The sequence below is a fragment of the Terrapene carolina genome, unplaced genomic scaffold, assembly GCF_002925995.2.
Source record: "Terrapene carolina triunguis isolate 2854851 unplaced genomic scaffold, T_m_triunguis-2.0 Scaffold30, whole genome shotgun sequence".
Classification (NCBI taxonomy): domain Eukaryota; kingdom Metazoa; phylum Chordata; order Testudines; family Emydidae; genus Terrapene; species Terrapene triunguis.
The window spans coordinates 4,666,094-4,691,567 of NW_020664381.1; the positions used below are offsets into that span (position 1 = coordinate 4,666,094).

A 25,474-nucleotide genomic window follows, 5' to 3' on the forward strand; every position below is an offset into this window, starting at 1 on the left:
CCTCCTCTTCCATTCCCCAACCTGTATGCCTGCTCTGCCCACTAGACCTGACACCTTCTCTGCCCATTAGGCCAGACTGCCTATGTTCCAGTTCCTACTAAGAATACACAGATGGTCTCTAACTCCTGATGGAGGTTTTTCTTCCCTTCAGTTCTTCAGATCCAGTTGCAACTGCTTGACTCACAGAATCATAGAAGTATAGGACTGGAAGGGACCTCGAGAGGTCATCTAGTCCAGTCCCCTGCACTCAAGGCAGGACTACATAATAACTAGACCATCCCTGATAGGCGTTGTCTAACCTGTTCGTAAAAACCTCCGATGACAAACATTCTACAACCTCCCTAGGCAATTTGTTCCAGTGCTTAACTACCCTGACAGTTAGGAAGTTTTTCCTAATGTTCAACCTAAACTGCCCTTGCTGCAATTTAAGCCCATTGCTTCTTCTCCTATCCTCAGAAGTTAAGGAAAACAATTTTTCACCTCCCTCCTTGTAACAACCTTTTATGTACTTGAAAACTGGTATCATGTCCCCCCTCAGTCTTCTCTTCTCCAGACTAAACAAACTCAATTTTTTCAATCTTCCCTCATAGGTCATGTTTTCTAGACCTTTCATTATTTTTGTTGCTCTCCTCTGGACTTTCTCCCATTTGTCCACATCTTTCCTGAAATGTGGCACCCAGAACTGAACACAATACTCCAGCTGAGGCCTTATCAGTGAGGAGTAGAGGGGAAAAATTACTTCTTGTGTCTTGCTTACAACACTCCTGCTAATACATCCCAGAATGACATTTGCTGTACATGAGAAGATTGCTATGCTTCAAACCTATATCCATAGACACCTAATGTGAGTGGACACATCAGGCTAACTATAGGCAGGTCTCCACTACCGCTTAAGTTGATCTAACTTAAGTTGCTCAAAGGTGTTAAAATGCACACACACACACACTCACCCCCCCCCAAGTCACGCAAGTTTCACCCTTTCCACACCAGCACTTCTCACTGAGGTGGAGTAATCATTCCAATGGGAGAACTCTCTTCCGTCGGCGTAGCGCATCTTCACCAGACATGTTACAGTGACGCAGCTGCACCGGTGAAGTTGCACTAATGTAGCGCTGTAGTGTAGACTTGCCCTAAGAAGAAAACATGGGAAAGAGGGGGCATTCAAGAGAAAGTCTGAGAATGATAATGTAGCTCATTAAGCAGTGGTCTGAGATAGAAGATGGCACCTGGAAAATTATCATGGACCAGATCAGTTAAATACATTGTATACCAAGGAAAGCAAGAGTAACTGTCCTCCTATGGCCATCCTGCAATCAGCTCCACTTTTGTTCCACATGCTTTTATGAGCAGAACACTTTAATCATTCAACTCTACCTTTGCCCATTATTGTTTTCTGTAGATAGCTGCAAATTCTGGTTCTTCAGTTATGCAACTGTATTTGTTCATTTTACTTCATTTCCTTATATTAGTTCTTTGTTACCTTTCCAATTCGGCAGTCACTCCACAATGTGTAAACAGAACAACAGAATTACTCATCATAGTCAGCCTGGTTCATCTGATCTGCATGGCTGATGAAGCCAAGTGCACATGCTTTACCCCTCTTGTTTCTGTATCCTATCGCGAATAGAGAGTCTGTTAGTCTCCATACATTTTACTATTAATAACTTGCACCCTTCACGCCAAAGGGCCCTTAAACATTCTGCAAACCATATACAGGAATTGCCTACCACTGAAAAGCACAGCTGTCATTGGGGCAGACCCTGGTAGTCACTTACACTAAAAGCAGTTTAGGGTCAGAAAGTGCAGAGCATCATTTCCAGCTGAAACTTGTGTTGCTATCAGTGTAAAAACCAAGACTTAACCTCCAATTCAGAGCCTAATGGAAATCAATGAGGCTCTATGTAGGCACTGGGGATCTGCCAGTGCAGAGCTCATTGCAGGGTCAGGGCCCAAGATGGTCATGTTTGTGAAGCAGAAGTAGTAGTGGCATAATCTTGCTGCCTCACTTGCTATCTCATGATTTGAAACAAATGTCAGTAAACAGTCAAATATCATAGTTTAAACACACAGCTACCAGTAGAGATCAGTTTAGATACATTACATGCTACAGGGTAGGGCAGTCATATGTCCCATTTTGGCTGGGACAGTCCCTTTTTTAAGCCCTGCCCCAACCGTCCTTTTTTTGGCAAAAATGGGCATTTGTCCCGTTTGCTTTTGCCAGTTGTCAAAAAAGTGGGCTGTGGTGCTGAGGAACGTGGGGGGAGAGAGTGGTGATGCCAAGCCAGCACAGGAAGGGGGGGCAGGGTTGGAGCAACCAGCAACAGCCGTGGGGGGGGGCGGGCTGGAGCAACCAGCAACAGCCTTGTTGGGGGCGGGAGGCAGGGCTTGGGTGAGTGTCTCGAACCAGCCCCGTGTGGTATCCCATTTTCCCTTTGGAAAATATGGTCACCCTACTACAGGGTCACCTATTCAAAGTTGTATAGACCACAAAAATGCATGTGTTTGCCTGCAAAAACTCAGATTTGCATATATAAAGGGGGTATCTGCATGTATAACTACTCCATTTCTTTCTTTTCTTTTCATAAAAATTGGCCATTTTCTTTTAAGCAGTTTCTTTTAATTGTTTGCAGACATTTTTGTGGATTAATTTTTACCCCGCTTTCAAAATTTGACCCAGAATCTCCGAGAGCTCATACTCCAGAAACATATTCCAGAAACTCAAGAGATTGAGTCTCGAATTGCAGGGACAGAAGTGAAAAGTAGCAGATAAACCCTAAAGAATATCAGTTTATCAGTTTCCCTGCTCATTGATCCTGTCTCTGGTTTTCAGGTCTTCACTCTCTATGAAGGTCCCAGGCAACCTGGATGAAGCAACCTCATTTTCATCCATAAGAACATAAGAACATCCCACCCCACCAAAAAAAAAAATCTTTCTTTCTTTCCCTCACTTGGGTGAACAGGGAAGGTTTATGTTTCACTCACTGGGTAATAGACAAATTGAAAAATACATATCTCCACACTTTGCCCTTCATTTCACAGAGAAGTTTTCATGAAGTTTGAGCGGATGAATGACTCTTCAAATACCTGGAGGTTCAGTTCAAATGAGCAAATGGTTTGATGCTTACCGCAAAATTATCAAAAAGTAGAAGACCCTCTTTAGACTGAAATTGCAGTAGAAATCTCCCTAGAACAGGATGTCTTGTAAGATTTCTAGGATCCCTCTTCTTGTTGTTGGGTAGCAAACATTGTGAAACCAATCTCTCGTGATATTTCGGCACCTCTGTTGCTGCTCCTGACAAAAAGGGAAGGGTAACAGCGGTACGGCAATCATCACGAGAAAGCCTTCACCAACAGTTACCACCCTGCAACAGCAGAGATGCTGCAACTACTTGCAATTCTAAGTACGGGGAATGCTGCAGAAGGACCACAGTGTGGCAAGTGTCGGTAAATGTCTTTTTACTGGCAACCAATATAAGTGAAAATCAAAAGTAATGATAAAGTACAGAGGACAACTAAATGTTTTCAGACCTCAACAATGATTCTGCTTGAGCTTGGAGAAAAGGATCAAACGGGGTAGGGGCAATATTATTTTGTCTAAGGCAATTTGTATATCCCTGGAAAGAATCAAAATACCCAGCCACTAGCTTATGTACTTCCTGAAACCCCCTGAGTGACTTGACTGGCAGGAGCACCTGCAGAGTTGCAATGTGAGATCCTAATGATTGCATTTTATTATCTCCAAACTGAACATTCTTTTTTTTTTTATTGCCTAGGATTCTCTCCTAAATAGTTTCACTTTCTGTTCTTCAGTTACATGATCTTGCTACTCATTATGTTTTCTTGCCATATTATATTAGTTGAATGGCCACCGTTATTCAAAAATTGTGCAAACAATGTGGAAATTATTTAAGGGAAACTGCTACATCATCACCTCATAATCCCACTTTTTGGGGAAAATGGTTTTGTAACCTTCAATCCCCCATTCCTTACACTTTTTCCTGTCCCTTACCACAACCAGTATGTTCCTTTCCCTTAATCCTTTATTACAGTGCCTTCCTCGGGTCAGTTTGATTTGAGGTAGGTTCTCCTGAGCAAATCTCTACACTGTGGCCAGACATTTCCTCATCTAGAGGACATACTGGACTATAGTTTGAACTTGGTTTGGCTGCTTTCCCCAAGCTTCCTTAACAAGATCCATAGGATTCCTCAGGGTTGATGCCCCTTCCAGCATTCCAAAGGGCAAAAGTCCCAGTGGAAGCCTTATTGTGAAGAAAAGTTAAGGCAGAAGTTTATCCCAGTCCTTTTCATCCAATGCCACAACTTTTCACAATGTAAACTTGAGACATTTGCTAAAATTTCTGAGTAGACTGTCAGTCTGAGGTTCAGAGTGACTTAACTTTAAGGGTGTCCCAAATCTTTGGGCAAGACAAAGTTGGTCCCTAGGTCAGACTCTCTGTGGGCAGCTCAACCAGAGTAAAGGTTTTTGTATTAGTTCTTCAGCTAATCTAGGCAGAGTTAGTTACACAAGTCCTCCATCAAGGAACAAAATAAACAAGATTACTAGTCTCAGCAAACTGATTGTGATTCATCTGCAGACTCAGAATTATTTGCTGATGAAATTCAAGACTACGTCCAACTAAAAAATAAATGTGAGAATTTTGTGGACCATACCCACAAAAAATAAAGGTAAAGTTTGGCAAATGACACATAGTGAATTTTTGCTTAGTTTTAATTGTCGAGGGGCAATGAACTTGTGACTTGTCTGGCATATCACTCCTATCATGCAGTGCTAAGTACAACCCAAAGGCTATGTAAAACTACAACAACAAGAATCATTTTGGGGCATTCGGTCCGTATTACAATTTTTTCCCTCTCTCTTTACAGGAATGACATGCCAAGCGCGAAGTTCTTACGTAACCAGCGAGATCCTGTGGGGTCATCGTTTTACACCTGTCCTCACGCTGGAGGATGGATTTTATGAAGTTGATTACAACAGCTTTCATGAAACATATGAGACCAACACACCGTCTTACAGTGCCAAAGACCTGGCAGAGATGGCCAGCCGAGCAGAACTGCCCCTGACTTGGTCTGTGTCCAGCAAACTAAACCAGCATGCTGACCTGGAAACTGAAGAGAGGGGAAAGAACCATGAAGACCAAACTGAAAGGAATGGTGACGTGGCAAACTTAGAGAATGAATCCAAAGTTTGAACCAGCAGAGGTTCACCACACAACCTCTTTTTTCTTTTTGATCCTTCCCTTTTTTTATTATGATGACAAGAAAAGAAATATTTAAGGTTTGAAATGTCTACCTGCCCAAACAAATCAAGAGATTCATAAAATAAGCAAAGACGTGGGTTAAAGCTGCAATATCCCTTATATACGATGAAATCTCTGATCACTGCCCTTCCAATAATTGCATATTTCCTCTGGATAAATAGAAGTTTATAACCACAGGTGTGTTTAAAAAGGAACCAAAAAGGGGGGGGGAGCAAGACTCAGTATCTGGGATAATAAAAGGAAAGACTGTGATTAATGTTTGCTAATACCATGGGCCTTGGCTCTAATTTTTATATATTTCAAGACAGTTTCATAAACAGGATGTGATGCCTCCAATGAAAATGGGCATTGCAGCTTTAAGACCGAGGTGAGCAGAAAGAGCTGCAGTTCAACAGGATACTGTATATATGCCTTATGTAATGACTTTCTCTTTAAATTTAGTAATAAACCCAGCATGTACAAAAGTACTGTAGTAAAGAACTTCTAAATAATGTACATAGATGTGTAATTAATGTAGGTTTAGATACATAATTCTAGAAATATTGGGATGCAACAAACTGAATAGGCATTTCTGTTTTAATATTTGGAGTATATTAGTTTCTCCCCTATATATCTGGCCCTTTTAGTGCACAACATTTTCTTCAGTGTACCAGACTGGCAGCTATTTAGAAGACCTCACTGTTTCCCTAACAAATCATTTTACTGATTCTAAAAAGCCATAAATCTGGGGGGAGGGCAGGGTGGAGAAATTGAAACTTTACTGATATACTGTGAAACTGTTTACAAAAATGATTCTATCTTTTGTAATATTATAGGGTAAACCATTCCTGGCTACTTTTGGCAGTTCAGCCTGAATTAGACTGTGGCAGATTCTTGGAAAACACAAGAATCTCTAGTACACTGTTAATATAAAAAGCATGTTCATGTTGGGCTAGGACCCTGTAAGTGCACTACCTAAACCATTGGATTAAAACTATGTAGTTTTCTATATAAACAGTATAAGCCATTAAAAATTCTGAATGTTATTCATACGCTAAGTAGAGAACACTTTTAGCTACTCGGTCTGGGAAGAAAGAATTGAATTTCATCTGAAGTTGTAGTCAATGAGATTCATTTGTTAACATCATTAGCACTTTGTTGGTCCTGAAAATTCCCAAAAGGCTTTATGGCCCTAGGTAATTTTCATCAGGGTTTCTCATATAAAAGCCCACTCCTGACAACTCTATCCAGGTGAGTGGACCCTCCCACCCTTACTCATATTGGGCCAAATCCTCAGGCTGATTTAAATAATTTTGATTTGATGCACCAGAACTATGATGATTTGCCTGATTTACACCAGCTGAGCATCTGGCCCACAGAGTAGTACCTAACTTCTCAAATACACTCAGTGTGGGGTGACTCACAGTGTATGGTATTACTCTCTGTAAAGATTGTTGCATCAGCCCTGTGTGCATAAAATAGTATTAATTCAAATAAAAGTCTCCCATTGACTTCAATGGGCTTTGGCTCTGGCCCATAAAGAGTACCATTTCCCTCAGTCAAGAGAAAAACAAACTGCAGCCTTAATTTTCTTTTTGAACCTGCCTAGTCTGGAAAGGAAAAATACACTGAAAAGAATTTAAAGTTATTTTGGGTTTTGTTTGTACAGAAGCTTTTAAATTCAAATAGAAGAAAAAAACCTCAGGAGAAACCTAGTGGGCAGGTGGAAATTTTGCACTGTGATATATCCTTCACATTAATTTCACATCTATACACTGTTTTTACTGCAACACAATTGCCCATTCTTTATTTTCATTGAGTGGTTAAGAGTTGATTTGGCTCCTACAGCTATGATTGCCTCCAGGCGGAGGTTTGCACACCTCGATCACACCAATCAAAACAGCTAGGCCTCGTGTCTGCTTTATTTCTGAAAATTTTCCCTAACAGGTTTTCACAAAGAAGCTACTCATACAATTCCACAGTTTAAGCAATTGTTCAAAAGATGTATTTTTATCCCCTCCACCAGGATGACTGATTTCATCAGGTAGTTACAGATTGTTGCTTATTTTCATTTAGTTTGGCGAAAAAACTGGTTTTGCTACAGACCCTTTTAAAATTCAATGGTATCCTTTGTTTACTGACACAGTGTCCGAACCTGCTCAGTACTATGGTTTATACAGCACACCCTGTCTTTAAGGCTGCTCTTGAGAGCCAAGGAATTCACACAGTAGAGCAGGGTGTATGCATGCTTCTTAAGGTGTTTTAAGGGAAGAGTCACTCTGAAATTTCATTGGAGAACGGTAGTCACATATCAGAGGTAATCTTATAAGGGAGAACTCCGTAGCAAAGGTACTTGCTAAAAGTAATGAAGCACAGCCTGCGGGGGGGGGGGGGGGGGGCCGCCTGTGTGTGTCAGCCTGTAGTACATGAGTTTAAAGCAAAGAACGCCTCTTAGGATGAATCTGCTTTTTGCTCTTGTAATTTACTGGGCCATTCTATAATCCATTAAGAAGAGCTTGTCGTGTTCAATAAAACAGCGGTTTTTAAACCTTTTTGTGCCCTTTAGTACAAAAAAATAGACTTTATCCTAGTGGGGCATGTGCATGGGTAAGTTATATTTTTGTGACTAGGGCACTTAAAGTTTAAGGTCTCTCTCTGTCTCTCATGGTCTTTGCTATTCATGTGGTATGAAATGTAAAGTTTACAAAAAATCTCATTTTTGTAACGTAAGCTTAAAAATGAAAAGTCTCCAAGGCTTTCAACTGGGAAGCTTCACAGAAACTTTGTACTAGAATGTCCCTATCAAACACCTCTATTTTTCTACAATGATTGATTAAGCTGTTTAACAATGTATTTTGTGTCAACAATTTCAACTGAACTGTTAAAAACAATTAAGAATTGAATGCTGTTAATTAACAATGGATTTTCAAAGCTGACCATAGTGAGTGGTGTTTTTCATTACTACAGTATATACACTTACCTGATAATTTTGACTCATGCTCTTATTAAAACAATATATTTGGAAATGTCAATGCTCAGTAATATTGTGGGCAAATCAAATTTAAGGAACATAAATAATGTGACATTTTTATGTAAGTAGCTACATAAGCAACCAAAATCCATCCAAAGCTCCTATTTCTCTGTATTTCACTGATATACTAAGGTATCTTCTTCTTAAAATCTATTCTGAAATTGATGAGCAAGTGACAATATTCAAAGATAGATGCAATCTTTCAGCTTTTTCATACTGCTAGATTCTGCCTACTTAGGTAGCTACAGTACGCTAGCGTACTCTAGCTTAGGTACACTAGAGCAGTTTCTTTGAGGGGTAGCCGTGTTAGTCTGAATCTGTAAAAAGCAACAGAGGGTCCTGTGGCACCTTTAAGACTAACAGAAGTATTGGGAGCATAAGCTTTCGTGGGTAAGAACTTCACTTCTTCAGATGCAAGTCTGTTAGTCTTAAAGGTGCCACAGGACCCTCTGTTGCGTTATACAAGTGTAAGAGTTTGTGGGTTCAAAGGCATCGTGAGAATGGTAGATCTGTAAGGATCACAGACTCCCTCTGCAAACAATTTTCAACAATGCACGAATTTAAGATTTGGGGTATTTTTGGTGTATGTTTCATCAAAAGCTATTCTGAAATTTTTGCTGAGTGGTATTTAAATTTGAAAATGGAAACCCTATTTATAACTTTAAAAAGAAATTTCCTATGTATAAAGTGACTTTCTGATCACATGGCAATGATTTTAGTCACCCTTTCTATTTCCCACTAGGAGAAAGTATACCATTTTCTTTTAATAATACCGGAAAGGCAGGAGGTGGCACTACATCTTAGAGTCTTAATTCAGACTTGCTCCAAATATCCTTGCTGTATTCAAGAGGCTGAGATGTAACAACCCTTATTTTGTATCTAGTGGGGATTTCTAAATAAGATACAATGGAAAAATGTATTTCAGTATTTTCTGTTCTCAATACATCTTTGCTTTCAGACAGTTTTGAAGATGGAATTCTTCTGAAATTCTGATACTATGTGACATCATTGTGATAACATGATGCAAATCATATACAACAAAAGAAATACAGCTGGACTCTCACTATGAGCAGGAGCAGATTAGCATTTTGTGGGGCCCCTGGGAGTCCCCCTCACCCCTCTCACGGTGTTCACAGGAGTAGGGTTGGGGGCTTGCCCCATTCTGCCCAGCATTCCAGCTGGGGAGCGGAGTCAGCGCACGGGGGCTTGCTCTGTTCTGCCCACCCACCTGCCCCCCGGTGCCGAGTGGGCAGAGCAGGGAAAGCCTCCATGCTTCGATCCCACTCCCTGGCTGGAGCGCCAGGCGGGCAGAGCGGATCGGGGCATGGGGACACCCATTTTTCTGGGGCTCCCCAATTGGCCAGGGCCCCTGGGCATGGGCCCCGTTGGCCCAGTGGCTAATCCGCCATTGACTATGAGGAAAGGGAATGACATTAATGACAATTGGGGGAACTGTTTGACACAGATTTGGACTTTGTGATCTAAATTATTCTTAATGAGAGAGCCTAAGGATCAATCTTGTTTTGTTTAAAGGATAGTGTTTCATGCCCCTTAACAAAAATTTAAACTAAATATTAAAAATGTAGATACTAACAATATATCCATCTTCCCTCTCTCCCACCCCCCACTTCAAACTCCACTGGATTTCCAGAATCACTTGTATGGGTGACTATAGCGTAATCGAGTCCTGCTTCACCATTAGCAGGAGTGTTGTAAGCAAGACACGAGAAGTCATTCTTCCGCTCTACTCCACGCTGATTAGGCCTCAATTGGAGTATTGTGTCCAGTTGTGGGTGCCAAATTTCAGGAAAGATGTGAACAAACTGGAGAAAGTCCAGAGAAGAGCAACAAAAATTATTAAAGGTCTAGAAAACATGACCTATGAGGGAAGATTGAAAAAATTGGATTTGTTTAGCCTGGAAAAGAGAAGCCTGAGAGGGGACATGATAAGTTTTCAAGTACATAAAAGGTTGTTACAAGGAGGAGGGAGAAAAATTGTTGTTCTTAACTTCTGCAGACAGGACAAGAAGCAATGGGCTTAAATTGCAGCAAGGGAGGTTTAGGTTGGACATTAGGAAAAACTTCCTAACTGTCAGGGTGGTTAAGCACTGGAATAAATTGCCTAGGGAGGTTGTGGAATCTCCATCATTGGGTATTTTTAAGAGCAGGTTAGACAAACACCTGTCAGGGATGATCTAGATCATACTTAGTTCTGCCTTGAGTGCAGGGGACTGGACTAGATGACCTCTCAACATCCCTTCCAGTCCTACACTTCTATGATGATTCTGTCAGAGATTTACTGTATATTGATTCCCCAGATGGCATGTAGCAGTATGTAGATGTAACACTGTTATCATAGCAAAAGACAAACTGTGTTCTAAAACCAGGCAGAGTATGTATTTCATCTCACAGGTGTGAAATTAGTTTTATATTTTAAGCAAATTGACAAATACACATCACACTTCTGGCCCATTCCCCCCTAATGTGAGAATAACCCACACAGCAGAGTCAAATTCAGAGTTTCAGTTTATGTAATCTGCTTTGAATTCTTCTGTCAGATGGGCACAATTGCCAGCTCCTTCCCTTGCCTCCCACTGAAGAAGCCAGTGATTCCAGCCCCAAACCTGCAGCTCTCGTAGGATCTGCTGGAGGAAAAGGGTATCTCCCTTTCCCGAGTCTCTCTTGAAATCCACCTCAGCTGTGTTCCCAAGCCATAAAAAGGAAGGCTCTCAAGTGACTGTGGCCTCTGTTTGAGGTTATTTGTGGTGGCATCATTTGCAGATTTGAATGGGAGGAACTGATGGGGAGCTACTGGTCCCATCCCACCTCTTCCCCACCCATTCCAGCCTGTCAAAACTGAACCAATCTGGACTTCCGCAGGGCCTGGGAAAACAAGGGTGCGTGGGATTGAGGCAAGTGTCCTCACTTCCACATCCCTTGCCTCCCGCCGTAGCAGGGATCTGCTGAAACATGAGGGCCTGAGGTCCTCACTAACAGATCTATGTTAAATGACTTGTGATGCAGGGATTGGGATTGCCATTTTCCAAGCACGACCAGTAATGAAAGGATGATAGCATACTATGCTGAGTGATCCATTTGACATGTACGGTACATAAAGCTCTTAGGTGGGAAAAAACTTATACATTATCAAAACTTACATTTTATACATATACATAGTTCTGTTGAATGATAAGTGATCTCTCTAAGAATATGACTACAATCAAATTTGATTCCAAGGTAAACTTATGTCAAAGTAAAAACTACCAGTATCTCACTTGAAATTTCAAATCAGAAGGGCCTGGTTGGATCAGGGAAATACAAATATTTTACCTCTAAGTCATTAGAATGAATCTGGCTCAGGCCATAATGAAAATTGTTACCCTCTGCCAGCAACATTTCAGGCTCATGTGAAAATTTTCAGAAGTAGAGCCAAAAGTTAAGATCCTAAATCCACAGTTAGGCACCTGCCTAATTTTCAGAAGTGCTGAAGATCCAACAACTCCCACTGATTTCAGTTGGAACCGCTGAGTGCTGAACCCTTTTGAAAAATCAGGCCACTTAGTTGGGTGCAAAAGTAAGGATCTTGGCACTTCTGTTTGCTCCTACTTTTTAAAATCCCGAACCTGGTGGTCTCAGGAGAGGCATCCACATCAATGAAACACCATCAGTATTAATGCCTCCATTCAGCAAACCACTTAAGCATGTGGTTAACTTCAACCATGTGCTTAAAGTCCCATGGGAACATTCAGATGCTTACAGTTAACCACATGCATAAGTGCTTTGCTGATGTAAGCCTATGCACCCTTCTTTGCACACTCATTGAAGAGGCCAAGGATCAAATGAGCGTGGACGTTGAGCTCTGTTCTCCCTCTTAGGCTATGTCTACACTACCGTGGTAAGTCGACCTATGCTGCACAACTCCAGCAACGTGAATAATGTAGCTGGAGTCGATATACCTTAGGTTGAGTTACAACAGGGTCTACACTATGGGGGGGTCGAGGGGATAAAAATCTCCCATCGACTTACCTTACTCTTCTTGTCAGGGGTAGAGTACAGGCGTCGACTGGAGAGCAATCTGCAGTCGATTTGGTGGGTCTTTACTAGACCCGCTAAATTGACCGCCGGTGGATCGATCTCAGAGCGTCGATCCCCGCTGTAGTGTAGACCTGCCCTTAGAGATGGTCTCTCTGAATCAGGGTGCAGGGGAGGGAACCTGCACTCCTGTTGCTTGTGCTGTATCTTTTCTGGGAATAAATGAAAGACTTCAGTCTCTTGAGCTGTCAACCCAGCTCATTCACCAACACAAAATTTTGGATTAAAAAATAAGAAAATAAAAGAACAAATTTTCTACTTAAGAGGTGAAGTGGCTCTTACTAGATACAAAAGATCCCTGACAAATATAGGAAGAATTAAACTGAATTCAAGTGTATATAAAGTCATATAGCCCCAGATGCACCAAAGCACTTTAGCAAGTAAGTAGTCCCATTAAAGTCAAGTGCTTAAAGTTACGCATGAGCTTAAATACTTTGCTGGATCAGGGCCATTTAAAAAAAATGAAGACATTTATAAACTATAGAAAATTGTTATAAATAAATAGAGCAACAAAAATATACTAGATTAGTGATGTTCAAAACAATGTTTAAAAATACTGAATAGTGCCATCGATCTGAGCTCTGTACTGTGGAGGAATCAGGGAAGAGGATTTATAATTCAAATGTGTTTTTGTCTTTTCGTTCCTGAGACAGCCATTAAAAAAAGATACAATAGATAGCTACTCTTTAAAACTCATGGCATTTGAAAGAAAAAATCTCATGTTACAAATCATTATGCATCCTGCTATTACTGGTTTTTGCTACCATCCAGATGGCAAGGACTGAATCATATTTTTGTCCTGTATCTGACACTAAGTGGCTAGTAATATCTATGGTATTGATTATATACAAGCTTATTGTGCCTTGAAATGCATGGAACAGCTTTACAATAAAACTGAAGAAAAATCTCAGAGATCAATCATGTTGATTCTAATAAATGTAAAAGGAGTCAAACTTTTACTTAGCTCATTGCCCAGGTAAGAAAACAACCTCACCCACACAAATTAAAAAAGGAAAAATCTTGAGAGGGAAAAAAAAAACAAAGAGTTTTTCTTGTGAAATTTATAGGGCTCTGATTCATAGGACTAAGTAAATGAAGATCTTAACCTTTTAAGCTTTTCTTTTTTTAAAAAAACATATATAGTGTTGGGGCTCTTTTTTATACAGTCATCAGTCTGATTTGCCAGATAATTGTGTGACCATGAAAATATTTAACTTTTCAAAGGAATTCTAATTTTTAAATAAAAAGTTTAGCATGATGCTTTATTAACTATTCCAGTTAATTAGCACTGTTAATGAGCACTATTACATTACCATATTAATCAGTCCATATACCGTAAAAACTCTCAGGGCTAGATATCTGCAGCAATGCCGGTTAATCTGCTCCCATCCTTGCCATTATGGTATCTTTTAGTTAGTCATTACTATAACTCTGATGACAGTTAACATTTAATAATGTGTGTAATAGAAGCTGAATCGCTCACAAGCAGAGCTGTTCAGAGGACACCAAATCCATTTTGCAACAAAACAAGACTTTTTGAACATTAGCACGAAAACAGAATTGTGTTTAAAAGTACATGTTTGGATCAAAACCTGAGTTTTTCTGTGTCTGTGTGGCCTGGGATGTGGGAAACCTGGATCTCCCAAATCTCACAGCAGTGATCTAACTACCATGCTACAGAGACTCAGTCTCTCACTCATGCACACACCCCCTTCAGAACAAAAACCTAATCAAAATCAAAACATTCCAGCCAGCTCTACTCATGAGATTGATAGTGAGATTCAAGGGCTTTCACTGGTCACCAGTTTGAATCTGAGCCCAGCTGGTAGTGACTGAAAGTCACTATCATAGGCCCTCGTGGCCTACCTGGAATGAGCTGGTGAGCGACACTTCCTCCAGTTCCTAATAGACTAACATTCACATTACAAAAACACCATCACAACTGACAGACTTGTCAGCAGTAACACAGAGGCCAAGGTTTAAAAGAGCATGAGTGATTGTTCCTCCAGGTCATGGCTGAGGCACACTGGATAAGAAGCTAGGGGAGACTTCTATTGCTGTCTTCTATGTTGTATTTGTTCTGTGGAGAAACACAGAATTTCAGACTCCACTGTTACTAATCTGGGCCAGGATGTTCCCTTCTCAGAAGATCTGATAATATTTCCTCAGGATAAACAACTGTCAGTGTCAATTCTAAGTAGTGCTGAAATGAGAGTGCCTTAAAAAAAGAAAACACTTTCTTCCCTTTCTTCTCCAGATGAACATCTCCACTCTCCACAAAATAATATTGTGGCTTTATACCTCGTTTTTCACCACCTCAGCCTGGTAAAAGAGTGCTTCATTGTCCTTCATGATAAAAGGTACAAACGATATGAGATGACTCCATCGGCAGGCACGGTCTCCAAGAGCCAGTCCCATTTGCGCAGCACCCGAAGATTGTTGAACCTTCTATAAACCTCAGCTGAACAGAGGCTTCCTGTCAATAATTCATTTTGTTGTTAGGCATGTCACCCGCCATCGCAGTAGCTTCACAGAATCAGTACTCTTCTTGGAAGCACAGGAAAGTTCCTTCAACACAGTAAAAAGTACAGTCGTGGGTTCACCTGGCAGCTCTGTTCAAGTGTGTTCTCTCAGCCTGCGTGCTCTTCAGTGACACAGACTGTTGACAGCCATCTTGCTAAAAAAGTTTCCAAATTGCTTTTCTATTCTTTTCTATTCTATAGATGATCAGTATAACAATCATGGAACAAACTTGCATGTTTAATATTAAAAAAAGGCCAACAATTTCAAGTATAGGTGCTCAAAAATCTTCAAAATGCAAATCTACTGTAGACTAATACAACTATGTCTGTCTAGGTCAGAAAACAGCCTGAAACAATAGCTCTGAAAGGTAAGGACTGTTACCAATGATCTCAGTAAGGTGTTAGCTCTGAAGCCCAATATAAAATATATACATTATTAACTATTTAACTGGTGATCAAATCACACAATAAAGACAATATTATGAAGATCTGCACACTCTGCTGTGAGTGACATCTCATTTTGGTATCACAAGTGCATGGAGCTTGGCTGGCAGGCAAAGCTTGAGAGAACATCACTATTTTTTTCCCCAAACCGAATCTGGATTTCCATTGAATTCAATAGATGGACAAATATAGATTTAGGTAACTAGTTTTAGGTAACCAAGTTTGAACATTTGAGCCCTGGTTTAGAAGTTTCCATCTACCAGAGTCACAAATGCTGTCATTTTTTTGGAAAGATGGACACCATTTAGAGTAGATTCAGAAATGTCAAATGTAATTAAAACCTCTATTTTCCATGAAGCTGATGAGAGATTAACTCAGTTAAAGACTGCAGAATTTGGCCCACAGTCTACTAATTTTGAGAAGTGCTTTTTACATTTGGAACTTTTTCACTAATGGGCAGCATAAAGTAAGGGCGATGCTAATACGAGTCCCCTGCTATTAAAAGATCTAAAGTTTTACTAAATTACAAAATAAATCATGCGTAAATTTCAGCATAGATCTCAGCTTCTAAATAATGATACAATTTGGCTAGCAAATTTGGAAGCAAGTTTAATCTACCCAAGATTTATGAAAGTTCATTAATAACTAAACACTGCAAACAATTCATAGGACTATCAATAAGAAAACATATTAAAAATAAGCTCTCTGAAATCAAGCCAATGTTTTTACCCTTTCTTCATTTCTCCATTTATGTGTAAACCACAATTAACTATCTATGCTCAGGCTGCTACCTATACAATTGTTCTATCATATTATAAGAGAAGATAACAGCTGGGAATGGCTAAAATACTGGTTTGGCTCCTGAAATATCTTTGAGTCCTTTTGTAACTCCCTTGAAATCAGTTTCAATGCATCTTGCAATGAAATGAAAGCATGCTTATTATGAAAGCACAAGACAAACATGTATTTAGAAAATTGACAGTGCCAAATTTTTAAAATATAAACATCTTTATGAAATTACTGTTCCAAAAACAGTTTACGCACTGGGGGAAGTTTTCCTCTTTTGGCTGGAACAATAAATAACTTTGGACATGGTCTTGGTTTAATTTGTCTTTATTTTATCCACTAAACTCTACCACCATTGTGCAGAATGGACCATGATTAGTACTAATTTAGAACCAAGTTTTGCCACTTTAGCATCCATCCATGTAATTCTAGTATTCCAGTGGATTTCTGTGCAGCTTCCAGGGCAGAAAAAGTACTTGTTTTGTTGCTTTAAAAAAAAATGTATTGGCAGCTCTGGTTGTACCTGGAGATCGGTTTTCTTCCCATTTGCATCACAGATCACACAAGGTCATTTCCTCAAACCTATATATGCCTTTATGTGGCATCCCTCCAATGTTCTTGACTTTGAAAAAGTAAGTAGCAGGTATGAGCAACCACATTTTGCTTTAATTTCAGCTTCATGGTTTTGAAATTGCATTTGGGAACTTTACTGGACTCACATTCTACCTCGCCTGAGCAAAAAACAAGTTAACTTCACGGATAGTAACTTCCACTGAACTTCCTGGTTCCCTTGGGGATTACTTTCCTGCAATAGCAACAAATGTCTAAAGAAGTTTGAATTTCATTAGTCAGTGATTAATCTATGATGGCCTGAAACTGAAGGTCCCAACAACTAACCATACAGAACGTTAGTCAAAGAATCATCACAGCCAAGATTTACATGCCATTTTCCATGTTCCCAAAACCTTACATTCAATCAAAATCCTGTTCATGTTTCTTCACTGAATTATGTTCTTTATTATTTGCTGTTGGGGTCCTAGAGTTTCAGCCAAACACTGCTTATCTGATCCTTTAAAAAAAATCATTAACACTTTTCTAGGAGTTAAAAATGTGGCAGCTATCCAGTAGCGCCCTCCCCCTCCCCCCATAAAAACACCTCTGAAAAGACCTGTGGACATTAATCAACAATATTGCAACTCTGAGTGTTCAAAAATCATGAGTCAGGCCCCCAAAAGTCATGACATTGGCTTATAAATCATGAGATTACAGATTGTGAGGCACTCGGATACTATGGTAATAGAAGCTTACGCTCCTCGGCCTTGTGCTCCTAACTCATTTAGGGTATGTTTACACAGCCTGCAGGAGCGAGCCTCCCAGCCCAGGTCGACAGATTCAGGCTGCTGGGGCTTGTGCTGTATAGACAGCGCTTCAAAGCTGCAGCTCGGGCTGGAGTGCACAGCTCTGTTTAGAATGCTAGCCTGAGCCTGTTAACCCAGGCTGGGAAGCTCACTGCCACAGGCTGCACTGCCACACCCTTAGGCACTCTTGAAACTCTATCCCTTTCTAATGTGGTTGCTTTTATAGCTATCACCACTTTCTATGGCTGCGCTAGTCTCTGTTTTGGGTCAGACAACATATTACACATCTATCTATGAGGGACGATAGTGTACCAGAGCAATTAACTTCATATCAAACCATCTATGTTACTTCTGTTCTTTGGCAACACGCCGCTCTTCTGTTTGTTTCAGTCGAATATCACTGAAGTTGGTTCCAAAGGGCACAAAATAAAATGTCAAGTTTATGAACATAGAATACATCCAAAAACATACAGCATGATACAATGAGGTTTACAGCCATCAAATGATGAGATGTCAAGAACAATACCGAGTTCCCAGGCTCCACGACAAAAGTCCCATCCCCAAAACGTCCCCTTTTGAGTGGGATGAGGTGAGAGAGAGTCTCCCCAGTTCTGCAACTGCACATGCGTGGGCAGGTCCCTGCCCCAATGCAGAGCCTCATTGAAGTCTCACATGAAGTTGCAGGATTATGACTTGAAACATGGAGCAAGAGAGCTATGGGAAATGCGTATACCAAAACTCCAAAGCACAGAGTATCTTCTCTACTGCCAGCAGTAATTTACACATCTGATATTGCGGCTATGGAAAGACGGTAGCAAAGACAAACATAAGCGGTGTGATGTTGTGCAGTCTATATGGTTTTATAAAAACTTGATAATAAGTGAATATAATGTAACTGGGATAGTTTTGGAGAAAATATGGTAATACATGAATATAACGTAACTGGGATATGCTTCATGCAAAAGGTCTCTTGTAAGGTATCATTACAAAGCTTATAATCTACTGAGTATGATCATCTGATTTGTATAAATGTACCACTCTTGTATCTAAAACTAGAAATATAAAATGTAACTCTGAGGGCCTATTGTAATTATGTAAAGTGTGGGCCATTAATGATGGTTTGGAATCTTGATGACCCCCATTAACCAGGACCATTGTCTGCAGATGGTTGTGTTTACCTGTTAGTCTTCCTGTATATGTGTGTGCTGGCAAGTGGACAATGAAGTCTTGCAGTGACATGTAATCATGTCACCTGAACTGGAATCCATCTTTAACCTGGTGCTTTTCCAGTGAGGGGGGGTGGAAACCCAGAGGGACAAAGGGTTTCCATCTTATGCCAAAGATATATAAAGGGGTGGAACAGAACAAAGGAGAGAGAGGAGCCATCATGAAGAATCCCCTAGCTACCACCTGAGCTGGAACAAGAGCTGTACCAGGGGAAAGAATTGTGCCCAGGCCTGGAAGGTGTCCAGTCTGAGAAAAAGCTTACTGAAGCATCTCTGAGGGTGAGATTATCTGTATTTAGTTTGATTAGACATAGATTTGCGCATTTTATTTTATTTTGCTTGTGACTTACTTTGTTCTGTCTGTTACTACTTGGAACCACTTAAATCCTACTGTCTGTATTTAATAAAATCACTTTTTATTTAGTAATTTACTCAGAGTATGTATTAATACCTGGGGGAGCAAACAACTGTGCATATCTCTCTATCAGTGTTATAGAGGGTGAACAATTTATGAGTTTACTCTGCATAAGCTTTATGCAGGGTAAAATGGATTTATTTGGGTTTAGACCCCATTGGGAGTTGGGCATCTGAGTGCTAAAGACAAGCACGCTCCTGTGCGCTGTTTTCAGGTAAACTTGCAGCTTTGGGGCAAGTGATTCAGACCCTGGGTCTGTGTTGGAGCCAGACGGGAGTGTCTGGCTCAGCAAGACAGGGTGCTGGAGTCCTGAGCTGGCAGGGAAAACAGAAGCAGGGGTAGTCTTGGCACATCGGGTGGCAGCTCCCAAGGGGGTTTCTGTGATCCAACCCATCACAGTGGCGTAGTCAGCAGGCGGTTTACTAATTCCTCCCTTTTCCCACAAAGTTTTCCACCTGTTTAGAAGAGCCACTGTGGTGAAGGCCCCTCTTGCTGGAAGTGGCTTTCAAACTCCCACCCTTTGACTTGGGGCGGAGACCCATCCTACAGCCTTGGGGGAAGCTGCTCCTTCTGAGACCCTGTTACAGCCTTCCTCCTCCCCCCCCCCCCCCCAAATGCACCCCTTTCAAGCCGCAGGCCCATGCCTCCACTTCTCTTTGGAGAGGGATCCTGTAATCCAACCATTCTCTGACTGCCGTCAGCTTACATCTCCCTGGCTGCCACCTGTGGCTCCTAGAAGATCCAGCTGGACTTGGACCCTGCCTGAAACCTCCTTCGTGAGCCTATGGTCAGGAATAATATGCAGTGACACAGAAGCAGTTTCTCCAGAAAACAGTATGATTTATTTGCCCCAACGGTACACAGAGCTGAGAGAGAAAATTTAAAACAACAAAGAGGCTTATGTGCATATTGTCTTACCTAAGCTTGGCATTCCTGCTCAAGCCCCTGGGTAGACATGACTTAGCCTTGGCGTCCCCTGTTCTCTCTGAGCACCAAGTTACAGCTTGCCAGCTGCTGACCCTGACTCTTGAGTCGGTCTGTCTGCATGACAGCTTCCCTGCATGCCGACACTCTGTCCTTGGCAGCTTCCAGCTGAGCGGATCGCTCCCCACCTGCCTTTCTTCTAAGGCACCTTTTAATCCCTGAGGATCTTTTGATCTCAGCCCTAGGCTTGGAAAGAGAAAAACATCTTGATAAGTTCTTCCCCTACCACTGCCGGCTTCATTCCTTTGAAGCTGGTACCTGAGAGGTTGTCTTATCTGTGTCATTGTTTTACCCTTCCTGGTTTCCTTAACAACCCCCTCTTTACAGCCTTCTTTGAATTAACTCTGTCGATTCAGGCAGGCAGTGATATAAAATTGAGCAGGGAAGCCAAGTTGCATGTAATATTCCTAAGAAATACAGACATTTTCCTGATTTGTCATAATAAGAGTCACCTCCTCCCACAGTGAAATGATGCCCTTTTGTGGCTAAATGCAATAGTTGTTTGATAGCCCACTGCAGCACTATACAACATTTTAGGAGCAGCAGTGAAAAAGAATATCTCCAGCTGGAACAGTCTGCACAATGAATTTTAAACAAGCAGAACAGATTACAATATGGCAAGGACATCGGGGGTCTTCAATGACCACATGTGTTCAGGATCTCAGTTTTCTCTCTCTCTCTCTCAGGAAAAACAGCACCTCCGGCAGTACATTGCTCCATAGCACTATGCTCAGGCACTGAGCCCAGAGTGACGGGGGGGGGGGCGCGCGGGGGGAAAGAGTGCTAGATACTAAGGCCACAGTCTTGCACTGCAATCTGTTCAAGCAGATTGCTAAGCTCATACACAACCCTCTGACTTTAATGGGGGTTCCAGTACTCTGCCCGTGGGCACCACAGAGCTGGATTTGTGCCTAACTCTTCAGTACCACTTCCTGCAGCAAGCTGGGATTTCCAGTACGGTCACCTAGCCAGGTACTAACCTGGCCCAAGTTCGCAAGCTCTGATGAGATCGGACAGTCTGAAGTGACATGGCTGCACTTATAATGCACAGAAAATGCACTTAGTAGCAGTGGGCAGAGAGCCTTTCTGATGCAAACATTTTATTCTGATAATTGTCAGGTGCAACCCTTCGCTTGGCTTCTGCAGCTGCTTTGCTTGCCCCCTCTGTTCCAATCAGGGGCAGCTCCAGACACCAGCGCAGCAAGTGTGTGCCTGGGGCGGCAAGCTGCGGGGAGCAGCCTGCCGGTCGCTGTGAGGGCGGCAGTCAGACAGCCTTCGGCGGCATGCCTGCAGGAGGTCCACCGGTCCCATGGTTTCGGCGGCGGGTACGCTGAAGCCGCGGGACCAGCAGATCACCCGCAGAAACGCCACTGAATCCACGTGACCACGGACCGCCTGCAGGTGTGCCGCCAAAGGCCACCTGACTGCCGTGGTTGGGGCGGCAAAAACCATAGAGCCGCCCCGGATTCCAATCTTTTCCTTTTATCCTCTCTCCTTGCAGGGCTAGCTTGTAACTTTTAGCCACAAGCCCTGAGTTGGAGGCAGTGCAGAGCAGCACCACCACCGGAGGACAACTGGAGAAAACTTATCTGAGGCAGGCCCCATCTCGCTCAGTACTGCTCCCTGTAAACAGGGCATGTGCATTTTTTGCCAGCCCTTATGGACAGAATACTCCACCAAGCGTGCTGGGCCCATGTGACAGACCTGGTACAGTCTGGGGGCAAGGCTATGGCCCTGCCTCCTCCCTCCTGAGAAGGGACAAGGCCAAGCAGTCCCTGCACTTCCCAGAGTGGAGAGAGTGCTATTGTGTGCATCCTGTGACCAAGCCATCCCTCATACTGACTGCCGTGACATTCTCCTCCGCTTCTCTCTTTAGTCTAGCAACGCAGTCAGGCCATCTACCTGTCGCATTGCTCTGATCACAGCCCCGTTCTGAAACCCTTTCACTGCCTTCCTGTTTGTTTATGCATCAGATTAAATCTCCTTGCCTTCATCTACAAGATCTTACAGAATGTCCCCCCATGCCACTACATCTCTCCTCTCATTTCCTCTTCCTCTTATTCTTTCATTATCTATGTGCCTCACAATTATCTATGCCTACTAGGGTCTTTGTCTCCTTCACCCAGGCTGCCCCCTGTGCTTGGGTAACCCTCCTCTTCCTGTCCACCAATCACCCTCTCTTCCTTCAAATTCCTCTTTAAGAGCCACTTGTTCCAGGACATTGCTCTCCTACAGGATGAGACATCCCCAAATCATATTGTCATTGCTCTGCCAGTGATACCACCCACACTACTACCTTCGTTTCCTTTTCCCATTCCCATCCTATCTGCTTCCTCCATGCCTGGAACTCCCTCCCTCCTATCATTTATATCCTTCCCGAAAACCAGCTTGTCCCCAGAGGCTCACAAATACTGATCCACCTCAGCATTGTGCCATCACTGTCTCAGAGTTTATGGTTTCATCCAATCACTATGTAAGCAAATACTCACTCAAATTACATCCAATCCCTAAGCCTTCCCCAGAATATTACTTTCTAATCTACGTTGTCTTTTAAACTGTGAGCTCCTCAGGACACAGACTATGCCTGGTACAGCACCAAGCACACGGCTGACACTTAACAATAATGTGCGAACTCAACCCTGATCCCAGTCAGTTTTTTGCAGATAGCCACTTCTTATACGAGCCCAACACACACACCCAGCCTTTGAGAAATTGGAAGCCAGGATCTGAATTTGTAACTTGAGCCTACCTCTGATCAGTAGTGCCCCAGTGGTTGCAATGCATAATGAAATCTTTCAGCAAAATACCATTCGACCTATCCTGTGTGTCTGCTCCTGGATTCAATTCTCACAGCTAGCTTTGTCCTCTGCTATGCAAATTAGTACTTCCAAACTAACAAGAGGCACATTTACACAGCAGGGCCCTTACACAGCAGCAGGGAGACATTTCAATCCCCAGAACTGGCCTATCCACAGCTACCCATGTACAAGGGCCTAGCTAGAGCAGGCCATGTTTCATCAGTGGCTGCATGGGTGAGTTGGGTAGCAATGTACAGTGCATTTAGAGAACTGACATTAGAATGCACAGACCAGGTGTCAGCGTCAACGTTCTACAATTTGGGTTTGAAAATATAAACAACCTGAGGTGAGGGGGAGCAGAGAATGAATTAGTGCTTTTGAGGGCAGAGAAACGGTATCTCCCCTCTTCCTTTCCGCAGCACCCAGAGCTCAAAACGCACAGGGGAATCCCACACCCAGACTCTGAGGATAAGAAACTGCATCTGGAGCTGCCCACGCCTCAGACTTCAAGAGACTCACAGAGTTCTGTATAATAATAATCATGTCTATGTATGTATGTATAGAGCACTTTATGGGCTAGACTCTCCTGTGTCCAGTTTGCACTAGACTAGATGCAGCAGGGCAGGGTTGGGGGGGGGGGGGGGGGGGGGGGCGGGGAAAGCATGATCACGGCTTCCTGCTTGTCTCTAGTCCCAGCTCTAAGCACAGCAGCTGGTTTAACCTGCACCAGCAGGCTACGGCCCCCAGCACTGCACTCTGGACACCCCACACACACCCCGTTCACTCCAACACATCCCCTGCACTGTGGGCTGTGGGGAGAGAAGCACAGAAGCTGGCTATGTCTGCTTTACACCTGCTAGGGGCTCCCTAAAGCTAGGAGACTCCCTACCAGGAAGACTTGCAGCCAATATCCTCTATCTTTGCACTGTCTGAGGGCAGGTCTACACTTAAAATGGTGCACCAGTGCAGCTGCCGTGCTGTGGCACTTCAGTGAAAATGTGACTACGCCAATGGGAGAGCTTTTCCCGTCGGCAGAGTTAATCCACCTCCGTGAGAGATGGTAGCTATGGTGACTGGAGAAGTTCTCTCATCGATGTAGTGCTGACTACACCAGGGGTTAGGTTGGCATAACTGCATCTCTCAGGGGTGTGGTTATAGCAATGTCAGTTTATAGTGTAAACCTGGCCTCAGTGACCCAAAGGGAATGGAGCTATATCATCAAACACTACACAAATATTAACTAGTTAATCCACACAACCACCCTATGCTATAGGTGAGTGTTATTATTCCAGTTTTATAGGAAGGGAAGAAGACCAAGAATCAAATTCAACTCTGCCATCATTCAGTGGGAGTTGTGCTTGCTCACTGCATGGCTGGATTTGGTTTAGAGAGGTTAAGGCTAATTTTGGTTGCCTCCATTTTTTGGTGCCCAACTTCAGATGCCTGGTCTCTGATTTTTAGAAGCAATGAGTACCAACAGCTCTCACTGAGCTTCAGCTGAAGTTTAGGATCCTCAGCACTTTGGAAAATCAGACCATGTTGAGCTTGAGTTGAGGGTTAGACATCCACAAGGAGATGTCAGAGACAAACAGAGATTTTAGTCTGGACAGAAAATGACAGGTCTGGAGTAGAGAGGCAGATATGAGAATCTTCAGCTCAGAGATGGCAGCTGAATTTGTGTTTTAGGATGAGATTACTTAGAGATAAGATAGAGGGAGAAGCCAAGGGGACCAAGGACAGAACCCTGTGGAACGCACTCAGAAAACTAGAGGCTGATAAGGAGGATCCTCCGAAGGACATCCAGAAGAAGAGACTAGAGATGAGGGGGAACCAGGAGAGGACAGATTCACAAAAAGACAAGGGAGGAGAAGATTTCAAGATGAGAAGCACGGTCAACTGTGTCAAAGGCAGCTGACAGGTCAAGGAGGATGAGGATGGAGTGCTGGTTCTGAGCTTTGGCTAGGAAGAAGTCCTTAGAAACTTTGGAAAGAGCAGTTTCAGTGGAGCGCAAGGGGTGGAAGCCAGACTGGAGAGAGTCTAGGATGGAACTGGAGGAGAGGAACTCCAGACAGAGATTATAGACACTGTGCTTAATATGCTTTGAGATGAAAGGGAGAAAAGCAGTAGGGTGGTAGTTGGAAAGGCAAGTGAGGACAAGGGTGAGGTTTTTTTAAAAATGATGGAGAGTAAAGCAGGTTTGTATTGTGGGGGTGCAGAGCAAGAGGTTAAGGGAAAGGGTAAGTGGGGGTAAGAGTGGTCACAGGGGAGATCAGAAGATGGAATGTGGTCACTGGGCAAGTGGAGGTGTTAAAGGAGGAAGGCAGATGAGAAACTCCTTCCAGTATTCTGTCTAGAAGGTTTTTTTTACTTACTTACTTGTATCTACAATACCTCTTAGCAAATATTCAGTCCATACTTGCTTGCTAGGCAGCCAAGTATTTTAAAAAAATATTTGGAGTGAAAAGCAATAGGGACAAAGGATAGCGATATGGAAAGATTCATATACATACAGTATCAAACTACCACAGTATATATCTGAAAAAACAGTTTCTACATTTTT

General features: G+C 42.5%; 1 protein-coding gene across 1 annotated transcript in view; it reads left to right on the plus strand.

Moving 5' to 3' along the window:
* The window catches only part of KCNJ6 (potassium voltage-gated channel subfamily J member 6), a 61,331-nt gene extending 56,121 nt beyond the window's left edge, over positions 1-5,210 (plus strand). Inside the window, exon 2 of the mRNA XM_024198372.2 lies at positions 4,885-5,210. Within this exon, the coding sequence (XP_024054140.1) occupies positions 4,885-5,210 (326 nt within the window). The remainder of the gene's footprint in view (positions 1-4,884) is intronic.
* The last annotated feature ends 20,264 nt before the right edge of the window (positions 5,211-25,474 follow it).